This window comes from Wolffia australiana, chromosome 19 (genome assembly GCF_029677425.1).
Source record: "Wolffia australiana isolate 7733 chromosome 19, ASM2967742v1".
NCBI classification, from domain to species: domain Eukaryota; kingdom Viridiplantae; phylum Streptophyta; class Magnoliopsida; order Alismatales; family Araceae; genus Wolffia; species Wolffia australiana.
In genome coordinates this window covers 1,430,001-1,449,315 of record NC_135853.1, presented here as the reverse complement: position 1 = coordinate 1,449,315, position 19,315 = coordinate 1,430,001, and the positions used below count along the sequence as shown (strand labels likewise).

Genomic DNA, 19,315 nt, shown 5'->3' with positions numbered 1-19,315 from the left:
AAGTGGTAAGTACCACTATTTTCTTAAAAAAACAATTTCAGTTGTCTTAATGGATTTTTGCTTTCTCAAGCTGTATATCCCTCATTTTTGCATATTTTATTACTTTAATATCTATTTACAGAAACTAAATCGCATTAAATGAACGCTTCACACACCTTCCCTGCCAGAAACGGTAGAGTTTTAAAAATACAGAAATATGTTTGAAGTCAAGCGATTATAATAAATAAAAATGTTAAATGCCATTACTTTTTTTACAAATTACTCTCAGTCGTCTTAATGAATTAAAATTTGAAAATTAATTTTTGCTTTCTCGAGAGATATATCCCTCCTTGCATATTCTATACGAATATTTCTTTAATACATCTTTACTGAAACTAGGTTGCATTAAATGAATGCTTTATACAACGTGGCTGCCAGAAACAGCAAAATAAAAGAAATATAGAATTGTGTTTAAAGTCAATCGATTATAATAAATAAAAAGTGATAATTACCATTATTTTTAAACTTCATTGCAAATTTTACTTTCTTAAGAGATAAGGTCGTGGGATTTTTTACGTGAAGAAATGGGGCCCAGCAGGGTTGACCAGGCCCAATATGCCCTGCATCGGCCCAATAAGCCCGGGACTTTCTTTATATATATTAATTGTATGATTAATTGTCAGTCGGTGCATGGTAAGTTGGTAACTGAGAAGGTTGGGTGGCGGTTTGCTCGGGCGATTGCAAACAGGTCGCGAAAGCTGAACTTCATTGCGAATTTCTCGCGGATTTCTCTTTAAATATGTCCGATTATTCTCCAGTTTTCACGGACTTTCTAGTTTTTGCGGATCCGACATTATCCTTTTTTTGCGGTGATTTGCGATCTCCATTGCATCGAATTTGCCTGGTCGATTCTTCACTCTGTTCAAGGTCTAAATCTCAACTTCTTTTCGTCGATTAGTTGTGCATTTCGCGTCAGATTTGTATTATTTTGCGCATTTGATTGTTGCTTGTTCGCAAGTACATTTGGATACCTTCCGTTTGATCTGTGTTTTCTGTGCTTTCTCTATGCGTTCATTATATGATGAATTGGCGGTCGGTTGGTAATTGTGAAGGTCTTTTGGCGGTTTGCTTGGGCTATTGCCGACAGATGGCGAATACTAAACTTGATTGTAGTTTTTCTGCGGATTTTTCTTCCAATATGTTAAATTATTCTCTTAGTTTTCTCCTTTTTTTCCAGTTTCCGGATCCGGTTTATCTTTTTTCGCGGTGATTTGCGATCTTCATTGCTTCGTTTTGGCCTGATTGATCATGCACGCTGTTCAAGGTCAAAATCTTAATTCCTTTTGTCGAGCAGTTTGCATTTCTCATCAGATTTGGCTTCTTTTGCGCATTTGATTGTTCCTTGTTCGCGTGTACGTCTTGAATACCTCGTCTGTCCTGTTTTTACCTTAACAACCTTCCGTTGATCTGTGCTTTCTGGATTCTTACAGACTCGCCTTCGCACAAAGGATCAGAAGCGATGGCGAAGGAATTGGAGAATGGCGTGCACCATCCCCCCAAGACGAGGCGTCCGACGCCATCTCCTCTGAGGAACGCCAAATTCTTCCAGGCGAGTGAATCGTGTTGTTTTTCTTTACATAGGAAAATTCTTATTTTCGTACAATATTTTATACCGTTTTCACCGCGAGAGTAGGAAAAGGATTTTGACCGGCGTAATAAGCGTACCTCAATATGCTTATGATGAACGTCGTATTGCTTTTGGGAAATTTCTTTTGCGTCATTTTTTCAACTCTCTTTGAAAAAACTCAACTCCTGCTTTGATTATTATCTGGCAGGCCAACCTACGAATCCTGGTCACCGGCGGAGCAGGGTTCATTGGATCTCATCTCGTGGACAAGTTGATGGAAAATGAAAAAAACGAGGTCCTCGCTTCTTCCAAAATCCAAAGTTTGGACTTTTGGAGGACTTTTGAATTTTATAGAAGGCGGACTCAATTTTTTTCTATTAGTTAACTTGTAAGTAAAGGATCGGAAGGAATAAAAAACAAGTTTCATATCCCTTTTCTGCTTATTTTCAGGTGATTGTTGCTGACAATTATTTCACTGGATCTAAGGAAAACCTTAGGAAATGGATTGGTCACCCAAGATTTGAACTCATCCGTCATGGTACTTTTCTTCTGTTTAGAGGCTTCGTTTTCACCCATTTTTAATGCCAAAGTTGGCTTTCAGACTGGAAAGTTGACGTGATAATTCAACTGCAGATATTACTGAACCGTTGCTCGTGGAAGTTGATCAGATTTATCATCTAGCCTGTCCTGCGTCTCCTATTTTTTACAAACACAACCCCGTAAAGGTGTGCATATTTTAGTTACCCCTCTCATTCTCAAACTTTTTATTAGTTTATTGAAAATGAATGACTTGACCCACTTCCTTATTCCTATACGAGCAATAAAACCCATCATACTGTTTCCAATTCCATTACCATAAAAACCAGATTTTTATATGCCTATTAAAGTCCACATATTATTTGGCATCTAAGTTTCATTCGTTTTTTAGACGATCAAGACTAATGTTATGGGAACTCTCAATATGCTGGGCCTTGCCAAGAGAGTTGGTGCAAGGTAAATGCAACAAACCCCAACCTCTCCAGGGGTAATTCCATATTTTTAGCCCAACTAGAGGCGTTTTTGTCTTCCCCCTTTAAATACATATACAATGATTAGATCACAACCTATTTGTTGCGGCACAGAATTTTGCTGACCTCCACTTCAGAGGTTTATGGCGATCCGCTAGAACACCCACAGAAGGAAGACTACTGGGGCAACGTCAATCCAATCGGTTGTCTATTTTTCTCCAAATATATGTTCATCTCTTATGATAGTAACTACGATAGATGAAATTCAGCTGTAATTCTTGAATGTTTTGATTAACAAACGCAGGGGTCCGAAGTTGCTACGACGAGGGTAAACGTGTGGCAGAGACTTTAATGTTTGACTATCATAGGCAGCACGGAGTAGGCAAGGATTTTACTGATTTCATTCAATTGATCCGAAGTCAATTATAAGATTACTTATGTCATACATTGCTTACATGCAGAAATCCGAGTCGCGAGGATTTTCAACACCTACGGGCCGCGCATGAACATTGATGATGGCCGAGTAGTCAGCAACTTCATAGCCCAAGCCCTAAGGTATTTAACCAGATAAAAATCATCCTGATTACAATTTCTCCACTATATGCATTATAAAAATTTGACCTGGGGGAAAAGTGTTGCCCCGCCCAACCAACCAGTGCTCTGTTCAATTGGGTTGGTCAAAGGGGTTTTTGAGCTTATGAGTCAACATCCCAAAACTGCCCAACCAACCAGTGGGTCAGGGTTGGGTAGTCGGGTCAGGTTGACTAGTCAATCCAGCCCTTCAGTCAACCCAATCCTTGGCTCAGCTTTTTGGTCAGGAAGGGTCGAAGTCGGGCGGTCAGGCCTGTTGACCAGTCAACACAACCCTTTAGTATATCGAAGTTGATCAACCCCAGGTCCCCCCTGAACCCTAATTGGAATCACTCGGAGACATGTCTGTTTATATGCACCCTAGTCCTAATGACCAACATGACATTATTGGGCCAGCCTGATATCTTTGGCATTGTACCCATTAAGGTCATTTTGGTCATTTCTTTTTGGACATGTTTTTCTCTAAATAACGCAGGTCTCCTTTAGGAGGGCAACCAAGATTAAATTTTTTTTCCTTAAGACTCAACCTAAATCAAGATTCCTATGATTGGTATCCTTAAAGATTCTGCAACTCGAGACCAATCCACGAAGTCCAAACTCGTTATCTACCCAGGACTTTCATTCCCTCCCCGCAAAATTGTGTGATCCTATGCAGAAGCCTGAGACCCAGTGACCAACATGCTCTTATTGGGCCAGCCCAGTAATAAGCCCACTTAGGTTTCTATCTCATTATCTTCCATATTACCCGTTCTCTTATTATTTGTCTGGAATTCGTCAGGGGTGAAGAGTTGACGGTACAAGATCCAGGGACCCAGACTAGAAGCTTCTGCTATGTCTCTGATATGGTATTTACAAGTTCCTTTATTGATGTTTTTCCTCTATTGAAATTTTCATTTTTTTTTATTAATGGCTACTGTTGTCCATCTTCTGGAGTTTTTATAATCTGAGATTATATATAGGTTGAAGGCCTTATCAGGCTGATGGAAGGGGACAACACGGGCCCAATCAACCTCGGAAATCCTGGTGCGTGCTCTGACGTCGGTGCATAGTAAAATGACACCTACTTTGTTTAGAGTTTCTTGGTTATATTCATTCTACAAATTTTTTTTTCTGTTTGTTTCTCTTTACATTGCCTTTTGATGTCGGAGATGGAATTTTATTTTGTAGGCGAATTCACGATTATGGAACTCGCTTCAACCGTGAAGGAGGTAAATCTTTGCAGTACTCTATTTCTAGCCTCTCTCTCTGTCTCTTGCCATCTCTCTCTCTCTCTCTCTCTCTCTCTCTCTTTCTTGCCTTCTCGCTCTCTCTTGTAGCTCCAAACAGGAACCAAGGTCCCCAGAAAGATGCCGATAGAAATAGGGAGAGAGAAAGGATGAGACTGTCTTTCTCTCTCTCTTTATCTCTCTTTTTGTCTTGCTATCTCTCTCTCTTTATCTCTCTTTGTGTCTTGCTATCCCTCTCGATCTATCTCTCTCTCTTTGTCTCTTTCATCTCTCTGTCGTGCCATCTCGCTCTCTCACTCTTTAGTCCTCTCTGTCTCTTGCCATCTCTAACTCTAACTCACTCTCTCTATCTATCTCTTGCCATCTATTTCTAACTCTCACACACTCTCTCTCTATCTCTTGCCATCTATTTCTAACTCTCACACACACTCTCTCTATCTCTCGCCATCTCTATCTAACTGTCAACCGCACTCTCTCTCTCTCTCTCTCTTGCCATCTCGCTCTCTCTCTCTCTCTCTTTGTCTCTTTCATCTCTCCCGTGCCATCTCCCTCTCTCTCTTTCGTTCTCTCTGTCTCTTGCCATCTCTCTCTAACTCTCACTCTCTCTCTCTCTATCTCTTGTCGTCTATCTCTAACTCCCACACGCTCTCTCTATCTCTCGCCATCTCTTTCTAACTCTCACACACACTCTCTCTATCTCTTGCCATCTCTCTCTCTGTGTCTCTTGCCATCTTTCTCTCTCTCTCCCTCTCTCTCTCTTTCTCTCTCTCTGTCCTCGCGCCATATTTCTCTCTTTCTCTCTCTCTGTCCTCGCGCCATATTTCTCTCTTTCTCTCTCTCTGTCCTCTCGCCATATTTCTCTCTCTGTCTCTTGCCATCTTTCTCTCTCTGTCTCTTGCCATCTTTCTCTCTCTCTCTCTCTCTCTCTCTCTCTCTGTCTCTTGCCATCTTTCTCTCTCTCTCTCTCTTTCTCTCTCTCTGTCTCTTGCCATCTTTCTCTCTCTCTTTCTCTGTCTCTTGCCATCTTTCTCTCTCTCTTTCTCTGTCTCTTGCCATCTTTCTCTCTCTCTTTCTCTGTCTCTTGCCATCTTTCTCTCTCTCTTTCTCTGTCTCTTGCCATCTTTCTCTCTCTCTTTCTCTGTCTCTTGCCATCTTTCTCTCTCTCTGTCTCTTGCCATCTTTCTCTCTCTCTTTCTCTGTCTCTTGCCATCTTTCTCTCTCTCTTTCTCTGTCTCTTGCCATCTTTCTCTCTCTCTCTCTCTGTCTCTTGCCATCTTTTTTTCTCTCCCTCTCTCTTTCTCTCTCTTCTCTGTCTCTTCCCATCTTTCTCTCTCTCTTTCTCTGTCTCTTGCCATCTTTCTCTCTCTCTTTCTCTGTCTCTTGCCATCTTTCTCTCTCTCCCTCTCTCTTTCTCTCTCTTCTCTGTCTCTTGCCATCTTTCTCTCTCTCCCTCTCTCTTTCTCTCTCTTCTCTTTCTCTTACCATCTCTCTCTTGCCATATATATCTCCTCTCCCTGTTACAATCTCTCTCTTTCTCTCTCTGCCATTGATCTCTCCTCTCTCTGCCATACATCTCTCTGCATAGATCTCTGCCATAGATCTCTTTCTCTCTATTTCTCTCTCTCCCTCTTGCCATCTCTCTCTCTTGCCATTTCTCTCTTTCTCTCTCTTGCCATTTCTCTCTTACTCTCTCTCTCTTGCCATCTCACGAACATCTGTCCCCTAGCCATTTCTCTGTCTTTATCTCTCTCTCTCTCTTGCCATTTCTTGATTTCTCTGTCCCCCTTGTCATTTCTCTGTCTTTATCTCTCTCTCTTGGCATCTCTCTATTTCTCTGTCCCCCTTGTCATTTCTCTGTCTTTATCTCTCTCTCTTGGCATCTCTCTATTTCTCTGTCCCCCTTGCCATTTCTCTGTCTTTATCTCTTTCTCTTGGCATCTCTCTATTTCTGTCCCCCCTGCCATCTCTCTGTCTATCTCTCTCTCTCTCTCCATCTCTCTCTCCTCTCTTTCCCTCCCTCCCTCCCTTATTGCCATCTCTCTCTCTAGCTCTACCTCAATAGGAAGGCAAGTTGATATCATTCTCTCTATCTCTCTCTCTCTCTCTCCAGTTGGTCAACCCAGCAGTGAAAATCAGAGTGGTGGCGAACACGCCAGACGATCCAAGGCAGAGAAAGCCGGACATCAGCAAAGCCAACGAGCTGCTGGGCTGGGCGCCCAAAGTCCCCCTCCGCATGGGCATCCCCCTCATGGCCGACGACTTCAAGGCTCGTCTCACCCCCTCCACCGCAACCTCACCTCTCTGACCGTGTCTCACGGTCAAATCTCGAGCTAGGAACAATACACTGTGAGTCTCCCTCTCAGATAAATCATTATTATTTTTCATTTATATCATGCTTTCTCTGTGAATAATGGATTTTCTATGCTCTGTTCTAATATGTGGCTTGCAATAATTGATCCATTTTTATATCTCTTTGTACTTTTCTAGATTTGCATCTTTCGCTCGTTTTTACTTATCTTAGGTCAACAGTATTTGAGAGTTTCATGGATTTTATGTTGTTGTTTATTCAAGAATATTCAAGCTTTATCTTGATGTTCTTGATCCTGTTTGACAGGAGACAGATAGAGAGAGATATGGGTTGGAGAGATATTTTGGAAATAGGCAGATAAATATGTTTATTATTGGATTTTGTACACAGAGAGATAGAAAGAGACATGCTGGGAGAAGTATATAGAGGGACACTGAGAGAGTTATAAAGAAATACAGAGGTAGGTAGAGAAATAGACAGAATGTAAAGAGAAATTAAGAGTGGCAATCAGAAATATTCTCTTTTATAAAGTGGCAAATAACCTTTAAAAAAATGTACTCCTTTATATGACACGTTTTTAAGAAATTTTAACAATTTTAAATCATTTTTAATTTCCCCTAATCCATACGCTGCCATTTATTCAAAGCCCAAAAACGGACGACCATGTTCGGGGATGAAGATTCCATGGATAATTTTTTTGGTAAGAACTAGATAGACAAAAAAGAGGGGAAGTAAATTACTTATTCTCATCGAAATTAATATCAGGTATTTATGTTAAAATTCTAATAATGTAGTGAACTTTGAAGTGAAATTGTTAGTGATTCGAAGAGCGACGCATGATCCAAGGAATATTCGATGGGATCAAGCATTCCTCTCTGAAATTTGATATGATATGGTAATAAAAACTCGAAATTGGATTTGAAATTCGATTTGAAATGCGATTTGAATTCGAATCTCGGATAGAATCCGAACCTCAATCAGTCTGACCGGAAATTTGATTCTGACTTGCTCCATAATTGGATCAGATCGAATTGAATAATCCGGCCAATTGTTCGGATTGAATAACCCAAACCCATTCAAATCGAACTGTCGACTCTGATTTAGGTCGGATCTATTTGTTCGAAATAAAAATGTATAGTAAAAAATGAGCGAGAGCAAGAAAGGAGGGAGAGAGAGTGGGATATTGTTCATTTTTTTTAACTGTTTCTCTTTTAATAAAAAAGTTTGATTATTTTCAATTGATTTTCATTACTGTACAGTGATGAAACCGTTCATGTTCGTGAATTCGAAATCGAATCTCTAGATAGAAATCGAACCAATTCTTGTTTGATAGAAAAATTCAAACCGTTCAGAACGAATGGACTTTTTTCGACTGAAGTTTTTAATGAAAATTAGAACGATTTAATAATAACTTAATCCCAAAGCATTACCAGACTTTTCGTCAAAGTAATAGAATAACTTAATCCGTAAAACTACAATCTTTCTAGGGTCCAAGTTGGATAGCATGCAACTCAAAGAGTGAAGTCCAAAATAAATTTTGTTTCATCAATTTTATTTTAACGGTTTACGCGCGACAATATAATTCCTCTTTGCGAGTGATTTAATGTGCAAGCGAATAAATGTTGAGAATAATGACTTGAAAACGTTTTTCACAGAAGGCTTCAAAACGCGATTTAAAGAAACGTTTGCTTTTTTCTGTATGATATCGTTATGCATCGACAAAAACCAAATTCAAGATTAAAACAATTCCCAATCCAACACGAAGCAAACACACATCCAATACAAAATCATATTCCAAGTTCAGATGCAGTACATAAATAATTCCACATATTTCAATGCGAAAAAGTTGGGAGTGTTTCAGGCCATCTCCTTATCCTCATAGAAATCATAAAATGTCAGAGAAACACTGTTTCAACATGATGAACGCCAATAGACACAACAACAGAGATCAAGAGAAAAACCAGGCAAATATATAGAGATAGGAATGGAGACATAGAGAGAGAAAGAGGAAGATAGAGAGAGAGATAGAGATAGAACTCATACCTCTTAGAGGAAACCACCTTCAGACCAAGCACCAGATCTCCCATTCTGAGAGGAGCCCTTGTTGGAAGAGCTCTGGTAGTGGTTGTCAAACCCATCATCTTTGCCATCATCCCAACCAGCCCAGCTATCTCCGCCGCCGCCAGCCCGGGTTTCTTTGGCGGGGGCTTTGTTGACTTTCTCCTTGTTGTCCCAGTCATCCCAGGAGTTGACCGAGTCGTAGCGGCCAACCGCGGACTCGCCCTCGTGCCTGAATTCTTGGTAGTGGCCATTCCTGCCGGTCTGGCTCTGCCAGGAGGACCCTTCCTTTGCGTATTCCTCGACCTTCTGCGAGGCGAACGCCACGACCCCTTTCATGATCCCCCACGTCTTCTGGCCAAGCTCGGTGGTCTTCGCGGCGACCACGCCCACCGTCTCATTGACTTTCTGATCGTACCCGCCTTCCCTCACCTGCATGGCACGGCCCAGAGAGGAAATCAATGAAAAAGGATACGTGCAGGCTGTGTTTCCTTCCCTTGGTGGGGAGGCATAGGAATAAAAGAGAGAAAAGAGAGGGTGCCTTGAGTCGAGAAGATAGTGCAAAAATGGATAGCGACACAATTTGACAAGAGCTTCAAGCGATTGTTGCATTCTAGCCCATAAATTCCGGAAATTGAAAGTCTCTGAGAGGATCCTCAACCTATTTAGGGGTAGTTTTGTCATGTTAGCCTGTAGGGGCATTTCAGTCATTCGGCAATATATATTTCCTTTAAATAGGGATGCCCTCCCTTTAGGCGGGCAGCCAAGAAGAAAGAGATTGAAGTAAGGTCTTCTTGTCTCCCCTCTCCTCGTCTAGGTCTGGTTTCTCTCTCTCCCTCTACGATCGTCTCTACTTCACCGTGTCTTCAGGCAGCTCGTCCCCGGCCAATCCCTACCTCCTCAGCTCTGCCTTCCCCCAATCATTCCCGTTCTCCTCTCTACCTCGCCTCGCCCGTCTACCCTCCTTCCGATACGAGCCTAGATCTAGGATCGTATCAGTCTCACTGGGCAAGCGTCATAAAGGAAAAATAGCTCTGTATTTCTCCGGGGCCAAAACTGACAGGGAGGAGATCAATTCAACTTATTCCTCGCTGCCATCCTCCCTGGAGGGCTACCCAGTTCAAAGGGAAATACAAATGACTAACATGCCCCTAATGGGATGAAATGGCCCGAGCACCCACTACAAGATGAGGATCGTGTCCAAGAGAGCATCGGATTGGACAAGGAATCAAGGAATCCCTATAAATCTTAATCTTGGAATTCACTAAATTATCGAGCCCGCTGATGTTTAAGATTTTCGGTACACATCAGTTGGGTAAAATTACTGGTATAATGGCACGGCTTAACCCTATTTTCAAGCTAGATAAGAGGTAGCAGATCAGAAGGCCCACTTATTGGGACAAGTTACTTTCGTATTTAACATGGGCCAGTAAGAAGAAAAAACCCGGTCCAGGAAATCCGAGTGCTAAAGCATAGTAAAAATGGGGTAAATTCTCAGGATCAGGGCTAGGATTTTATTCGGCTGATTGAAAGAAGCGACATTGGGAAATCGTCAGTTCTCTCAAAGCCATCTTTTACTGCAGCGAACTTGTGATAATTCGTTAATCTTCTTTCTTCATCAATATTTCACAGTCTCTTCACAGAAGTTCGGCTCACAAGTTTAAAAACATCTCTTTCACACTAAATTATCCTAACATGGAATGAGCAGCCACATTTCTTTTTCCTCATGAAGAACAATCGATCATTAATTCATCATTCCCCCCCCCCCCCCGTATAGACAAGAAAACAGGAAACACAAACAAAGTTTCCAATTTGAGGCCACAGAAGGTACCTTAGACGTCAGTTCCTTGGTACCCGCCTGCACAACAGAAGTGGCCACAACAGAGAGCCGACCGAAGCCCTGAAAACGAGAAAACCCAAGATTAAATTACAGCAAAATCGCAAAATCTCCAAGTTCCTAACATCTTCTTTTCATTTACCAACCTGGGACACAACGGATACTGTATCTCTTAAAACATCGCCCTGGGGGTTACTCCGCTGAGCAGACGGGGCAGGAGAGGAGCCAAATCCAACGTACTTCCCCCCTTGCGAAGGAGGAATTCCCTCGGGCCTAGACTCATTTTCCGCCATCTTCCTCGCAAAGAAATCGCCTTTGCCAGCTGCAGAGGCCTCAAGCTCGGCCCTTGTATATATATCTCCGGATGATCTAGAGGGATGCAACCCAGAGCTAGACTTCTCTCCATACCCAGCTCTGAAGTCACCCACAGACTGATTCCGCCTAATATCGTTGGATCTGACGTCGTCGCTCCCCCAACTCTCCCAACCCCCGCTGCTACGCCCCGTGGGAGGCTTCCTTGCAGCCGAAGAGAGAACCTCCTTCACAATTGGGGGGTCTCGCCATGGCCGGCCGTCGGCGACAGCTTGAATGCCATCCCGGAACGCAGCAGCAGCCTTGGTGTTGTACTTAACCGCGATTTCCGTCTCCTTGGGGACGCCGCAGGCGGTCAGAAAGCCATTCAACCGGTCGTTCCCCCCGGCCTCCATCTTCTTCAACTGGATCTCGGACCAGGAATCCATGGTGACGGATCTGACGAAGCTGACGTGCACTCCCAGCCCGCGGTGCTTCCCCGAGCATTCGAGGCACATGAAGATCCCGTACGAGACGGAGGCCCATTGGGGGTTCTTCTGGGAGCAATCGACGCAGGTTTTGTTCCCCGGCTGAGATTGGAGTTGCCGGAGCCGCCGCGAGGTCGTCGCCGCTGCCGCCATCGCCGATCTGATCGATCTGGAACTCCGACGATCTGGAAATCCGACGATCTTGATAGATTGTCTAGATCCGATCGATCTGATCGCGCTTCGGCGATCGCATCACGCAACGAATGATGATCTAGGGAAGGGGAAGGGATTGAGAATTTACCGAGATCGATCTGCTCTTCCCCTTCTTCCCTCGCTTGTCGTCGCCGACCGCTCTTCCCCCAAATCTTTCTCTCTCTCTCTCTTTCTCTTGTCGAATCTGGTTTATTTATATGTTTATTTAAGAGAGAGATTCTCGAGAGAGAGAGAGTTGAGCTGTCATGTTGAAGATTTGGGTGTATAGAGGGAGCCGTTGGGGGTATTGATGTAATAGTAGAGTTTAATTCATAGTTGAATATATAGTTTTGAGTACAAATATTGAAACATGTAATTGTATATGTGTCTACTGGGCCGTGCTCGTAGACTGTCCCGGCCGTGCCCTCGTCTCCGTCAGATGGGTTTTATTTGTATTAAGGTTTAGTGTTTGCAAGAGTTTGTAGCCGCGGAGTGTATGTGATTATATCCCAATTTAGACACAGATTCAATCGTGGACAAGTCAGGAGAGCGCTAAATCAAGCCTTATTCTTTTTTGATTCGTCTATGGAGTATAATACCCTGTTCAATATAATTTTTTTTATCTAATCTTTATGAATCAATAGAAAAGGCAAATCCCCTATGAGACACATGATCGAGCTTCGTTAATGATAGAGTGAATAAATCCACCGTATCTTGAAATCTCCCTTCCGATTCAAAGTTGCGGCGCATGTCTCCAGCAAAATGAGTGATTGTTTCGGGAAGGGAAGATTACTCGTCGAATATGTTTTAGTTTGACTTCCGATGATTGGTTAGGTTTGCAATAGATTTTTGGTGTCTATTTTGTACATAAAATTATGTGAACTATAACATATGGAGGGAGCCTTCATGTGTATGCATATTTAACCTTGGGATTATATTTTTAGCATGCATATCACTATAGTTGGAGACATATGATACTTGTTTGTTTGGATAACTAGTTTAATAATTAATGTGTTGGTCATTGTCAATGATATCCTATCCTCCTCAGCATCACTGTGCATTTGACAGTTTTGTGCTAAATTTCATCTAGCACGCGTCTTCTATAAACTTTATTTGTATCAGCTAAAAAAATCAACACATTTGTTGGCCAATTTCAAATAAGGAATTCAAGTAATAAAAGATTATTTCACATTGCATAGGATATAATATGTTACCATTTTTCTTTTATCCAGTTATTCCAGGTCATGCAAATGACGTACATCTAGACATATCCGCATGATCCTCAGCATGCCCTATCTCCTTGACTTCGTGTTATTTTGGCCCATACTCCATCCTCACGTGCCTCGGTCCCGTCACATACCAACTCATCATTCCAGGGGATGCCCGCATTCATCCGGTCTTTCATGTGTCACAACCCCAGCCTCGGAAGGACTCCCAGCCTTCCGTTGGGAAGGACTCCCAGCCTCAGAAGCTTCATGGGAGCTCGCCTTCGGCCCTCATGCTTACTTTCCTTCTTTCTAGCTTAAGGACAAGCTGGTCGAGATAGGGGGGTTGATATGATCCATTAGCCCATATGTATGGAGGAAGTCCTGATCGTGGCCCACTATGCAAGCACATGCCCAACCCCCAACATCTCCTATTTAAAGGCCTCTCTTGAGGCAGTTTGGGTAGGAATTCTCATAGTAAGCTGCCCCCCATCTCTCTCTCTTCATCTCTTCCTTCTTGTCATCGGTCGCGACCCTTCCTTCTTGGCTCGCAGGTTGGCATTCTCCCTCCCAGGCCGAGCCCATGGCTGCTCTCTAGTGATCCATCACCAAGCTCTTAATCATTCTCGTTTCCCTCCTCTCCACCCAGGAACTCCTCCGCATCTTGTCTCTCTTATGTCTCTCTCCCTCTCTTGTGTTGCTGCTACATTAGAACATCTCGTTTTATTTCACTGAATTTGGCATGACAATGCAATCTTGTATCATCTTTGATCTGTCCCCGACACAAGAACGTATCAATATCCAGTGTAATCCTTTCTCAAAATGTCAACCCTCACTCTTACCTTAACAAGCATTATATCAGGGTCATAAAACATGATGAAAGTAAAACCACAATCATTACTATCAAAGGATTCTCTTCCTGTCCTCATCATGAAAGACTCCCCAGGAAATGGGTCTATGTTTCTTCCCCCTACTCGACCGCCCAAGCCTTCATGCATACAACCCTCCTTAAACTTCAATATTATATAACAGATTAGAAGAAACACGTGCAATATGGAAATATCAAGTCAACCCACACATTGCACAACAATCCAATTTCTTGGAAACTGTTTACTCTCAAACTCTAAATTCCTCAAATCAAATTAATGTAAATAAATTTAAATCCAATAAACTTAGCTTGTTTTTATTTTCTCATTATTTTTCATTATTCCCCCCTAATATTCTCACATCTATTTCAGATTTTCACGTTTTCGTAATTGGCTACTGCTCTGGCTCTTAAGATTTATTAAAAACAACTTGATTCATTTTCTTCCTTTATTTTTTTTCAATTATTTCTCGTTATATTATGTATTCCTATGGCTTCATTTGTATTCTTTTTCCTGGATTTTATGGAGCTACTTATATTGTCTCCCTCACCTGTCAATATGCTTCAATTATTTTTTAACATATTCTCAAAATGTTTCTTTTGACATATTAGTGTTGTCATGATAATAAGTAATATCTAAGAAATAATATTGTAAATAATATTTTGTTTTATGATGTGTTTTAACAAATATTGGCAAGCAAGTTAATATATATGTACTATGAAGATCTGAATAATATCCATAAATATAAATATCATGATAAAATAGAAAAGTTTCAATAACACTAGTTTCATTAGATATATAGGTTGGGAGTCTCGAGTCATAGTGGTCTACACTGTCCCTCCACTGAATCACAAAAAAATCAGAGTGCTAAGTTGTCTTTTTTCATCTTCATGATTCAAGGGAACCAGTTGATATATTTTTTCGGGGAAGTCGATCTTCACAGAGTTATCAATGGACTCTTCATGGAGTTATCAATGGAAATACAATTTTTAAAATAATTATAGTGATTGATTTTAATACATGCAATATAGGAATACATTTAAAAAGAGAGAGAGGATATTTGATTAATACTTGGAGAAAAATGGAAAATATTTGATCTCTATTTTCTCACCGGGTCTTTTATTTTTGTGATTATATTAGATTAGTAGATATTCAATCACATGCTGGCGCATTGGTTCTCAGAAGTTATTACATATTATTACACCACCATTTCGTATTCATTTTCCAGAAAAAATATGAATAACCTCTAATATATTAAATAACCCAATAAAAGTCTCAATTTCTTCTAATGTAATTAAAAATATACCCAAATCATACTCAATTTCTTATTTATTAATACAAATAACATGTTTTTCATTTAAATAATTTACCAACCCTAAATTATTGGAAATAATTTGCACAATACTATTTCATTCATATATGAACCAATAATATGTAACTTGTGAAATGAAGTCTGATTGGTCTAAAAATTAGCCACTGATGTAGGATAATTTTTTTAAATATCATGAACACCTCATTTCAAATTTTAAAAATTTGACCAGTTGACTATATGGTCGTCAACTTCATGAAATCATGATACTACACACTCGCACAATTCATTAGTGAACTTATTGAGATAGTCTAGAGAATATCCACAGGTTTCACCATCAGTTGAATAAAGTAAAAAAAATGTATCTTTCATTGACTAGGCCATTTTGGATTTTATTATTTTGAATATTTATTGGAATACTACTAAGGAAGTTTTAATCAAATGCCCTTGAATTCAATATTCATGCACAACCAAATTCTTTACTCAGGTAACCTCTCTTTCTCATCAAGATATGGATAGCAAACATGCCACATGTGAGTAAGTTCTTGAATGTAATGGCTTGAATAATTTGCCTTGGTGATTTATTCTCTACACCAATATGAATGGATTTTTATGAAATATATGGGAAAGGAGAATATTATACATAATATTTAGAAACACGATGTATCATATTTATAATATATTATGGTGTCTGAAAAACCTAGTAGCAAGTTTTAATTGTGAATCAGCCAACTATTTATTCATGGCTATTGGTGACACATCGTCTAATCAATGGATCCCTCTCGTAAAATACTCAAATGGTGATTTCAGATCCCATTTAAATCTAAAAATTAATATCCGTTATGATGTATATTAAATCAACTTGATGGACAAGAGTACTCACAACCTTCATTCCATTTTATACCGTTAAAATCACACAAGGTGCTCTAGTCATGAAAGATAAGAATTAGGATTGGCATTATCAATATACCTCTTGAGAATGATCCTCAATTAGTTTAATACATAAGATTAATTATTCAGTTCATCAAAATATTTTTTAATAAATCATTGCAGATACTCTTCTTATTGTCTACAAGAAAAGCACATAATTTATTTTATCTTTATCCTGGGCCTCCTTTGTTCACATTTATTTCTTACGTGTCTCCAAATTCCTTACATCTGAGCTATCTTCTTGATCCAAAATGTTTTAAAATTTGACCTTATTCCTAAGGAATCTACTTCGTCCACCGAAACCCATTGATAGAGACAATCTTTTACCCAGGTTAAATTAATGTTCCCTTGAAAATATTCATCTTACCAGAGTTCTCATGTTCATATGATTTCAGAGTCATAACCAATAGGGGAGAAAAATCAATCAGATGAAAGAATAAGGGTAACCTTAATTTCTTCGGTTTTTAAAATTAGACACCTTGACTCCTTTAGGCTGAGAAGTAATTGCACAAGCGAGGGCTTTTTAGTTTGCCTTAAGTGTCGACTTCAATTGTTTATCCAGGGAAAACTCGTGTGTACTATGACTCTTTAAAACAAAACTATTGGATAAAATAAGACTTTCAATAATAAACCCTAAGATTCCACAAAAAAACATATTTGACAAAATTTCAAAAGGGAGTACAAAATTTGATTAAATATAATGAACTTTTACATCGAATATTCCAAGCGTACCAATAAATCATTGATTAAATATATCGAGTGAATGCCAGGCAAAAAATGGGAAAAAAGATGATGATATTCTCTGGAAGGCTCAACATAGGCAAGTATCAAATATTGGGGACCATACCCTCAAGTATAGTTCTTCCCACCTTGAAGGCCCAAATATTTTGATCCGAATATTAACTGAACTATATTATCAAATATCAATTGTATATTGTTTGACCGAACCGCCTTAGATCCTGTCGGTTGCGTGAGGGTCTTTCATTCCTCTTTTCGAAGCGAGTTGGTACAGCGTCGCTTATAATTAAAAGTTTTCATGAATATGCTCCAAAAGTTAAATCTTTATGAACAGAATGCATGCGGTAATTCCAAAGTTAAATCTTTATTAACAGAATGCATGTGGTAATGTTCTTGTGGGAACATCTTTTCGCCAATCTTTTATTTATTATTTCATTTTATGTATCGTACTTAGTCAAGACGAGCAAATAAAAAACGATAAGACAGTCAGATTGATCGATGGGGGAAGGAGAGAGAGAGAGAGAGAGAGAGAGAGAGAGAGAGAGAGAGAGAGAGAGAGAGAGAGAGAGAGAGAACGGGATCCCTCTTATTAGCTTCTCGTTGCCCTGCGAGAAGATGGATTGTTACGTACCAATTACCAAAGTAAAGAGACAACCATGAGCTGTGATGTGGGAAGAGAGAGAGATAGAGATAGAGAGAAAAAGAGGGGGAGATAGACAGAGAGATGGAAAGATAGATAGATAGAGAAATATATACATTGATAGATAGATAGATAGAGAAATAGATACATAGATAGAGATAGACAGATAGATAGATGGATGGACAGAGAGATAGATAGATTGATAGAGAGAGAGAGAGAGTACCAGAGAATAGACTCATTCGTGTGCTCCCTCATCTTCTTCGTTACTCTTTACACTGAGAAGATGCTGCAACAATTTTCAAAATAAAGAGAAAGTGAGAAAGAGCAAGAGAGATAGATAAAAATATATAGAGAGAAAAGAGAGAGAGAGAGATAGACGGAGAGAGAGAGCTAGACCTGAGAGAGGGAGAAGAGAGAGAAAGAGAGATGGATAGAGAGAGAAAGAAAGAAGGAGAGATAGACAGACAGACATACAGATCGATAGATAGATAGATAGACTGATATATATATATATATAGAGAGAGAGAGAGAGTCAGAGAATACCAGAGAGTGAACTCATTCGCGTGATCGCTCATCTTCTTCGTTAGACTTTACAATGCGAAGATGCTCTTAAAATTGTCACTGCTTGCCGATGCAGCATCATCAAGATTCTCAGCATCTTGATGGTCATCAAGATCAACAACCGTTCGATGTCGCTGTGAATCTTGATGATGCTCCGCCCGCAAACAGCAACTCAGCTATCTTCCTCGCAATCATCATCATCATCACTCAACCCCAATGAATGAAACAGAGAGAGAGAGAGAGAGAGAGAGAGAGAGAGAGAGAGAGAGAGAGAGAGAGAGAGAGAGAGAGAGAGAGAGAGAGAGAGAGAGAGAGAGAGAAGATGAACGTTGGCCATGGGAGAACCAGAGCAGAGAGAAGCTACAGCGGTAGAAGGAGACCAAGGCAGGCCCTGTATAAATACTAGTTTTCTGTGACCAAGTGTAATGAATACGACTGCCCGAATTGCCGAGGGGGGAAAGAGCAGGCGGGCCTAAGAGAGATAGATAGATAGATAGATTGATAGAGAGAGAGATAGAGAGAAAAGAGAGAGCTACGTGAGAGTTGAAGAGAGACAGAGAGCTTAAGAAGAGAGAGACCTTAAGAGAGATGATGAGAGAGAGACGGAAATTAAGAGAGATGACCACAGAGAGAGAGCTTAATGAGATATTAAGAGAAAGAGAGAGAAAGAGTTTAAGGAGATACGCAAAGAGAGAATCATAGAGAGCATAAGGAGAGATTAAGAGAGAGAAAATAGCTTAATGTGATTTGAAAAAAGAGAGATAGATACAGCATAGAAGATGAGAGAGAGAATAAGGAGAGATGAAGAGAGACACGCTATGCAAAGATATGCTGGAAGAATTTAGTCTCAATGATATACGAGATACACGCATAGACGCATGATTACAGATGATTAGAGAGAACACATACTTTAGAGAGATGTATGGTTCGGTAGACTAGATGTGGGAAAATATTGAGAGAGAGAGAGAGAGAGGGAGAGCAAGAGAGAGAAAGGGTCGCAGTGGTTACACATCAACATCTGAGAGGGCAGAAAGAAGGGGAGGGATTGAATACCTCCTGAGGTGGGCTGCCTTCCAGAGATGGATCCGGAGAGGAAATGGCAAAGCATGAACAAACTCTGCGCCGGCCAACAGCGCAATGATTCCCCTCCACTTCTCCACCGGGTAATGCCCAGGTTTCCCCCCATAGACTATCTTCTTCCCCTCTCTGCCAGGATTTTAATAGATTCTCTCTTCTACGTACGATTATCTCTCTCTCTCTCTATATCCCTCTCTCTATCTCTTTCTTTCTTTCTTTCTTTGTGGGTTCTCTCTTTAGGATTTGGCGTGGGATGCACGTAAAGAGAGCGGCTATGGGAAGAGAGCTTGGGCGCGCGGCGAGGCAGGGAATCGTAGACCCTCGGAGGACGATGAAGACGAAGGACTTTCAGAGGGTGGTGAGCCCCAGACGGAATGTGTTTCGA

General features: G+C 40.6%; 2 protein-coding genes and 2 long non-coding RNA genes across 6 annotated transcripts in view; 2 read left to right on the top strand and 2 right to left on the bottom strand.

Moving 5' to 3' along the window:
- The first annotated feature begins 658 nt into the window (after positions 1–658).
- Positions 659–6,898, top strand: LOC144715696 (UDP-glucuronic acid decarboxylase 6-like). 3 transcript variants are annotated; one of them, XM_078590659.1, is made up of 13 exons: positions 659–727; positions 1,470–1,588; positions 1,815–1,901; positions 2,057–2,144; positions 2,240–2,331; positions 2,535–2,599; positions 2,728–2,816; positions 2,918–2,995; positions 3,075–3,168; positions 3,983–4,049; positions 4,164–4,227; positions 4,372–4,412; positions 6,541–6,898. In XM_078590659.1, the coding sequence occupies exons 2-13, from the start codon at positions 1,499–1,501 to the stop codon at positions 6,733–6,735; spliced, it is 1,050 nt and encodes a 349-aa protein (XP_078446785.1). In that variant the 5' UTR covers positions 659–727; positions 1,470–1,498; the 3' UTR covers positions 6,736–6,898. The 3 variants fall into 3 exon arrangements, with proteins under 3 accessions (XP_078446785.1, XP_078446786.1, XP_078446787.1); XM_078590660.1 differs by lacking the exon at positions 659–727 and adding an exon at positions 798–906; XM_078590661.1 differs by lacking the exon at positions 659–727 and adding an exon at positions 1,233–1,391.
- A 1,609-nt stretch (positions 6,899–8,507) lies between these two features.
- LOC144715425 (putative ADP-ribosylation factor GTPase-activating protein AGD6) lies at positions 8,508–11,854 on the bottom strand. The gene is made up of 4 exons (XM_078590331.1): positions 11,714–11,854; positions 10,780–11,597; positions 10,628–10,696; positions 8,508–9,228 (listed from the first exon to the last, which is right to left on the bottom strand). Exons 2-4 carry the CDS (start codon positions 11,563–11,565, stop codon positions 8,785–8,787), a joined length of 1,299 nt encoding a protein of 432 aa, XP_078446457.1. The 5' UTR covers positions 11,566–11,597; positions 11,714–11,854; the 3' UTR covers positions 8,508–8,784.
- A 4,699-nt stretch (positions 11,855–16,553) lies between these two features.
- On the bottom strand, positions 16,554–19,037 carry LOC144715908 (uncharacterized). Its single transcript, XR_013584760.1, has 3 exons — positions 18,907–19,037; positions 17,516–17,578; positions 16,554–17,257 (listed from the first exon to the last, which is right to left on the bottom strand). It is a non-coding gene; the product is annotated as an uncharacterized LOC144715908 (long non-coding RNA).
- The window catches only part of LOC144715909 (uncharacterized), a 438-nt gene continuing 85 nt past the window's right edge, over positions 18,963–19,315 (top strand). Inside the window, exons 1-2 of the long non-coding RNA XR_013584761.1 lie at positions 18,963–19,016; positions 19,171–19,315. The exon at positions 19,171–19,315 is cut by the window's right edge and continues 85 nt beyond it. This is a non-coding gene — a long non-coding RNA (uncharacterized LOC144715909). The remainder of the gene's footprint in view (positions 19,017–19,170) is intronic.

Coding starts and splice junctions, on each gene's coding strand:
- LOC144715696 (XM_078590659.1), top strand. CDS start 1,499: ATGGCGAAGGAATTGGAGAATGGCGTGCACCATCCCCCCAAGACGAGG. Junction 2,817..2,917: donor GGGCAACGTCAATCCAATCG/GTTGTCTATTTT, acceptor TAACAAACGCAG/GGGTCCGAAGTTGCTACGAC. Junction 4,413..6,540: donor TCGCTTCAACCGTGAAGGAG/GTAAATCTTTGC, acceptor CTCTCTCTCCAG/TTGGTCAACCCAGCAGTGAA.
- LOC144715425 (XM_078590331.1), bottom strand. CDS start 11,565: ATGGCGGCAGCGGCGACGACCTCGCGGCGGCTCCGGCAACTCCAATCT. Junction 10,697..10,779: donor CAGTATCCGTTGTGTCCCAG/GTTGGTAAATGA, acceptor TCTCGTTTTCAG/GGCTTCGGTCGGCTCTCTGT. Junction 9,229..10,627: donor CCAAGGAACTGACGTCTAAG/GTACCTTCTGTG, acceptor CGTGCCATGCAG/GTGAGGGAAGGCGGGTACGA.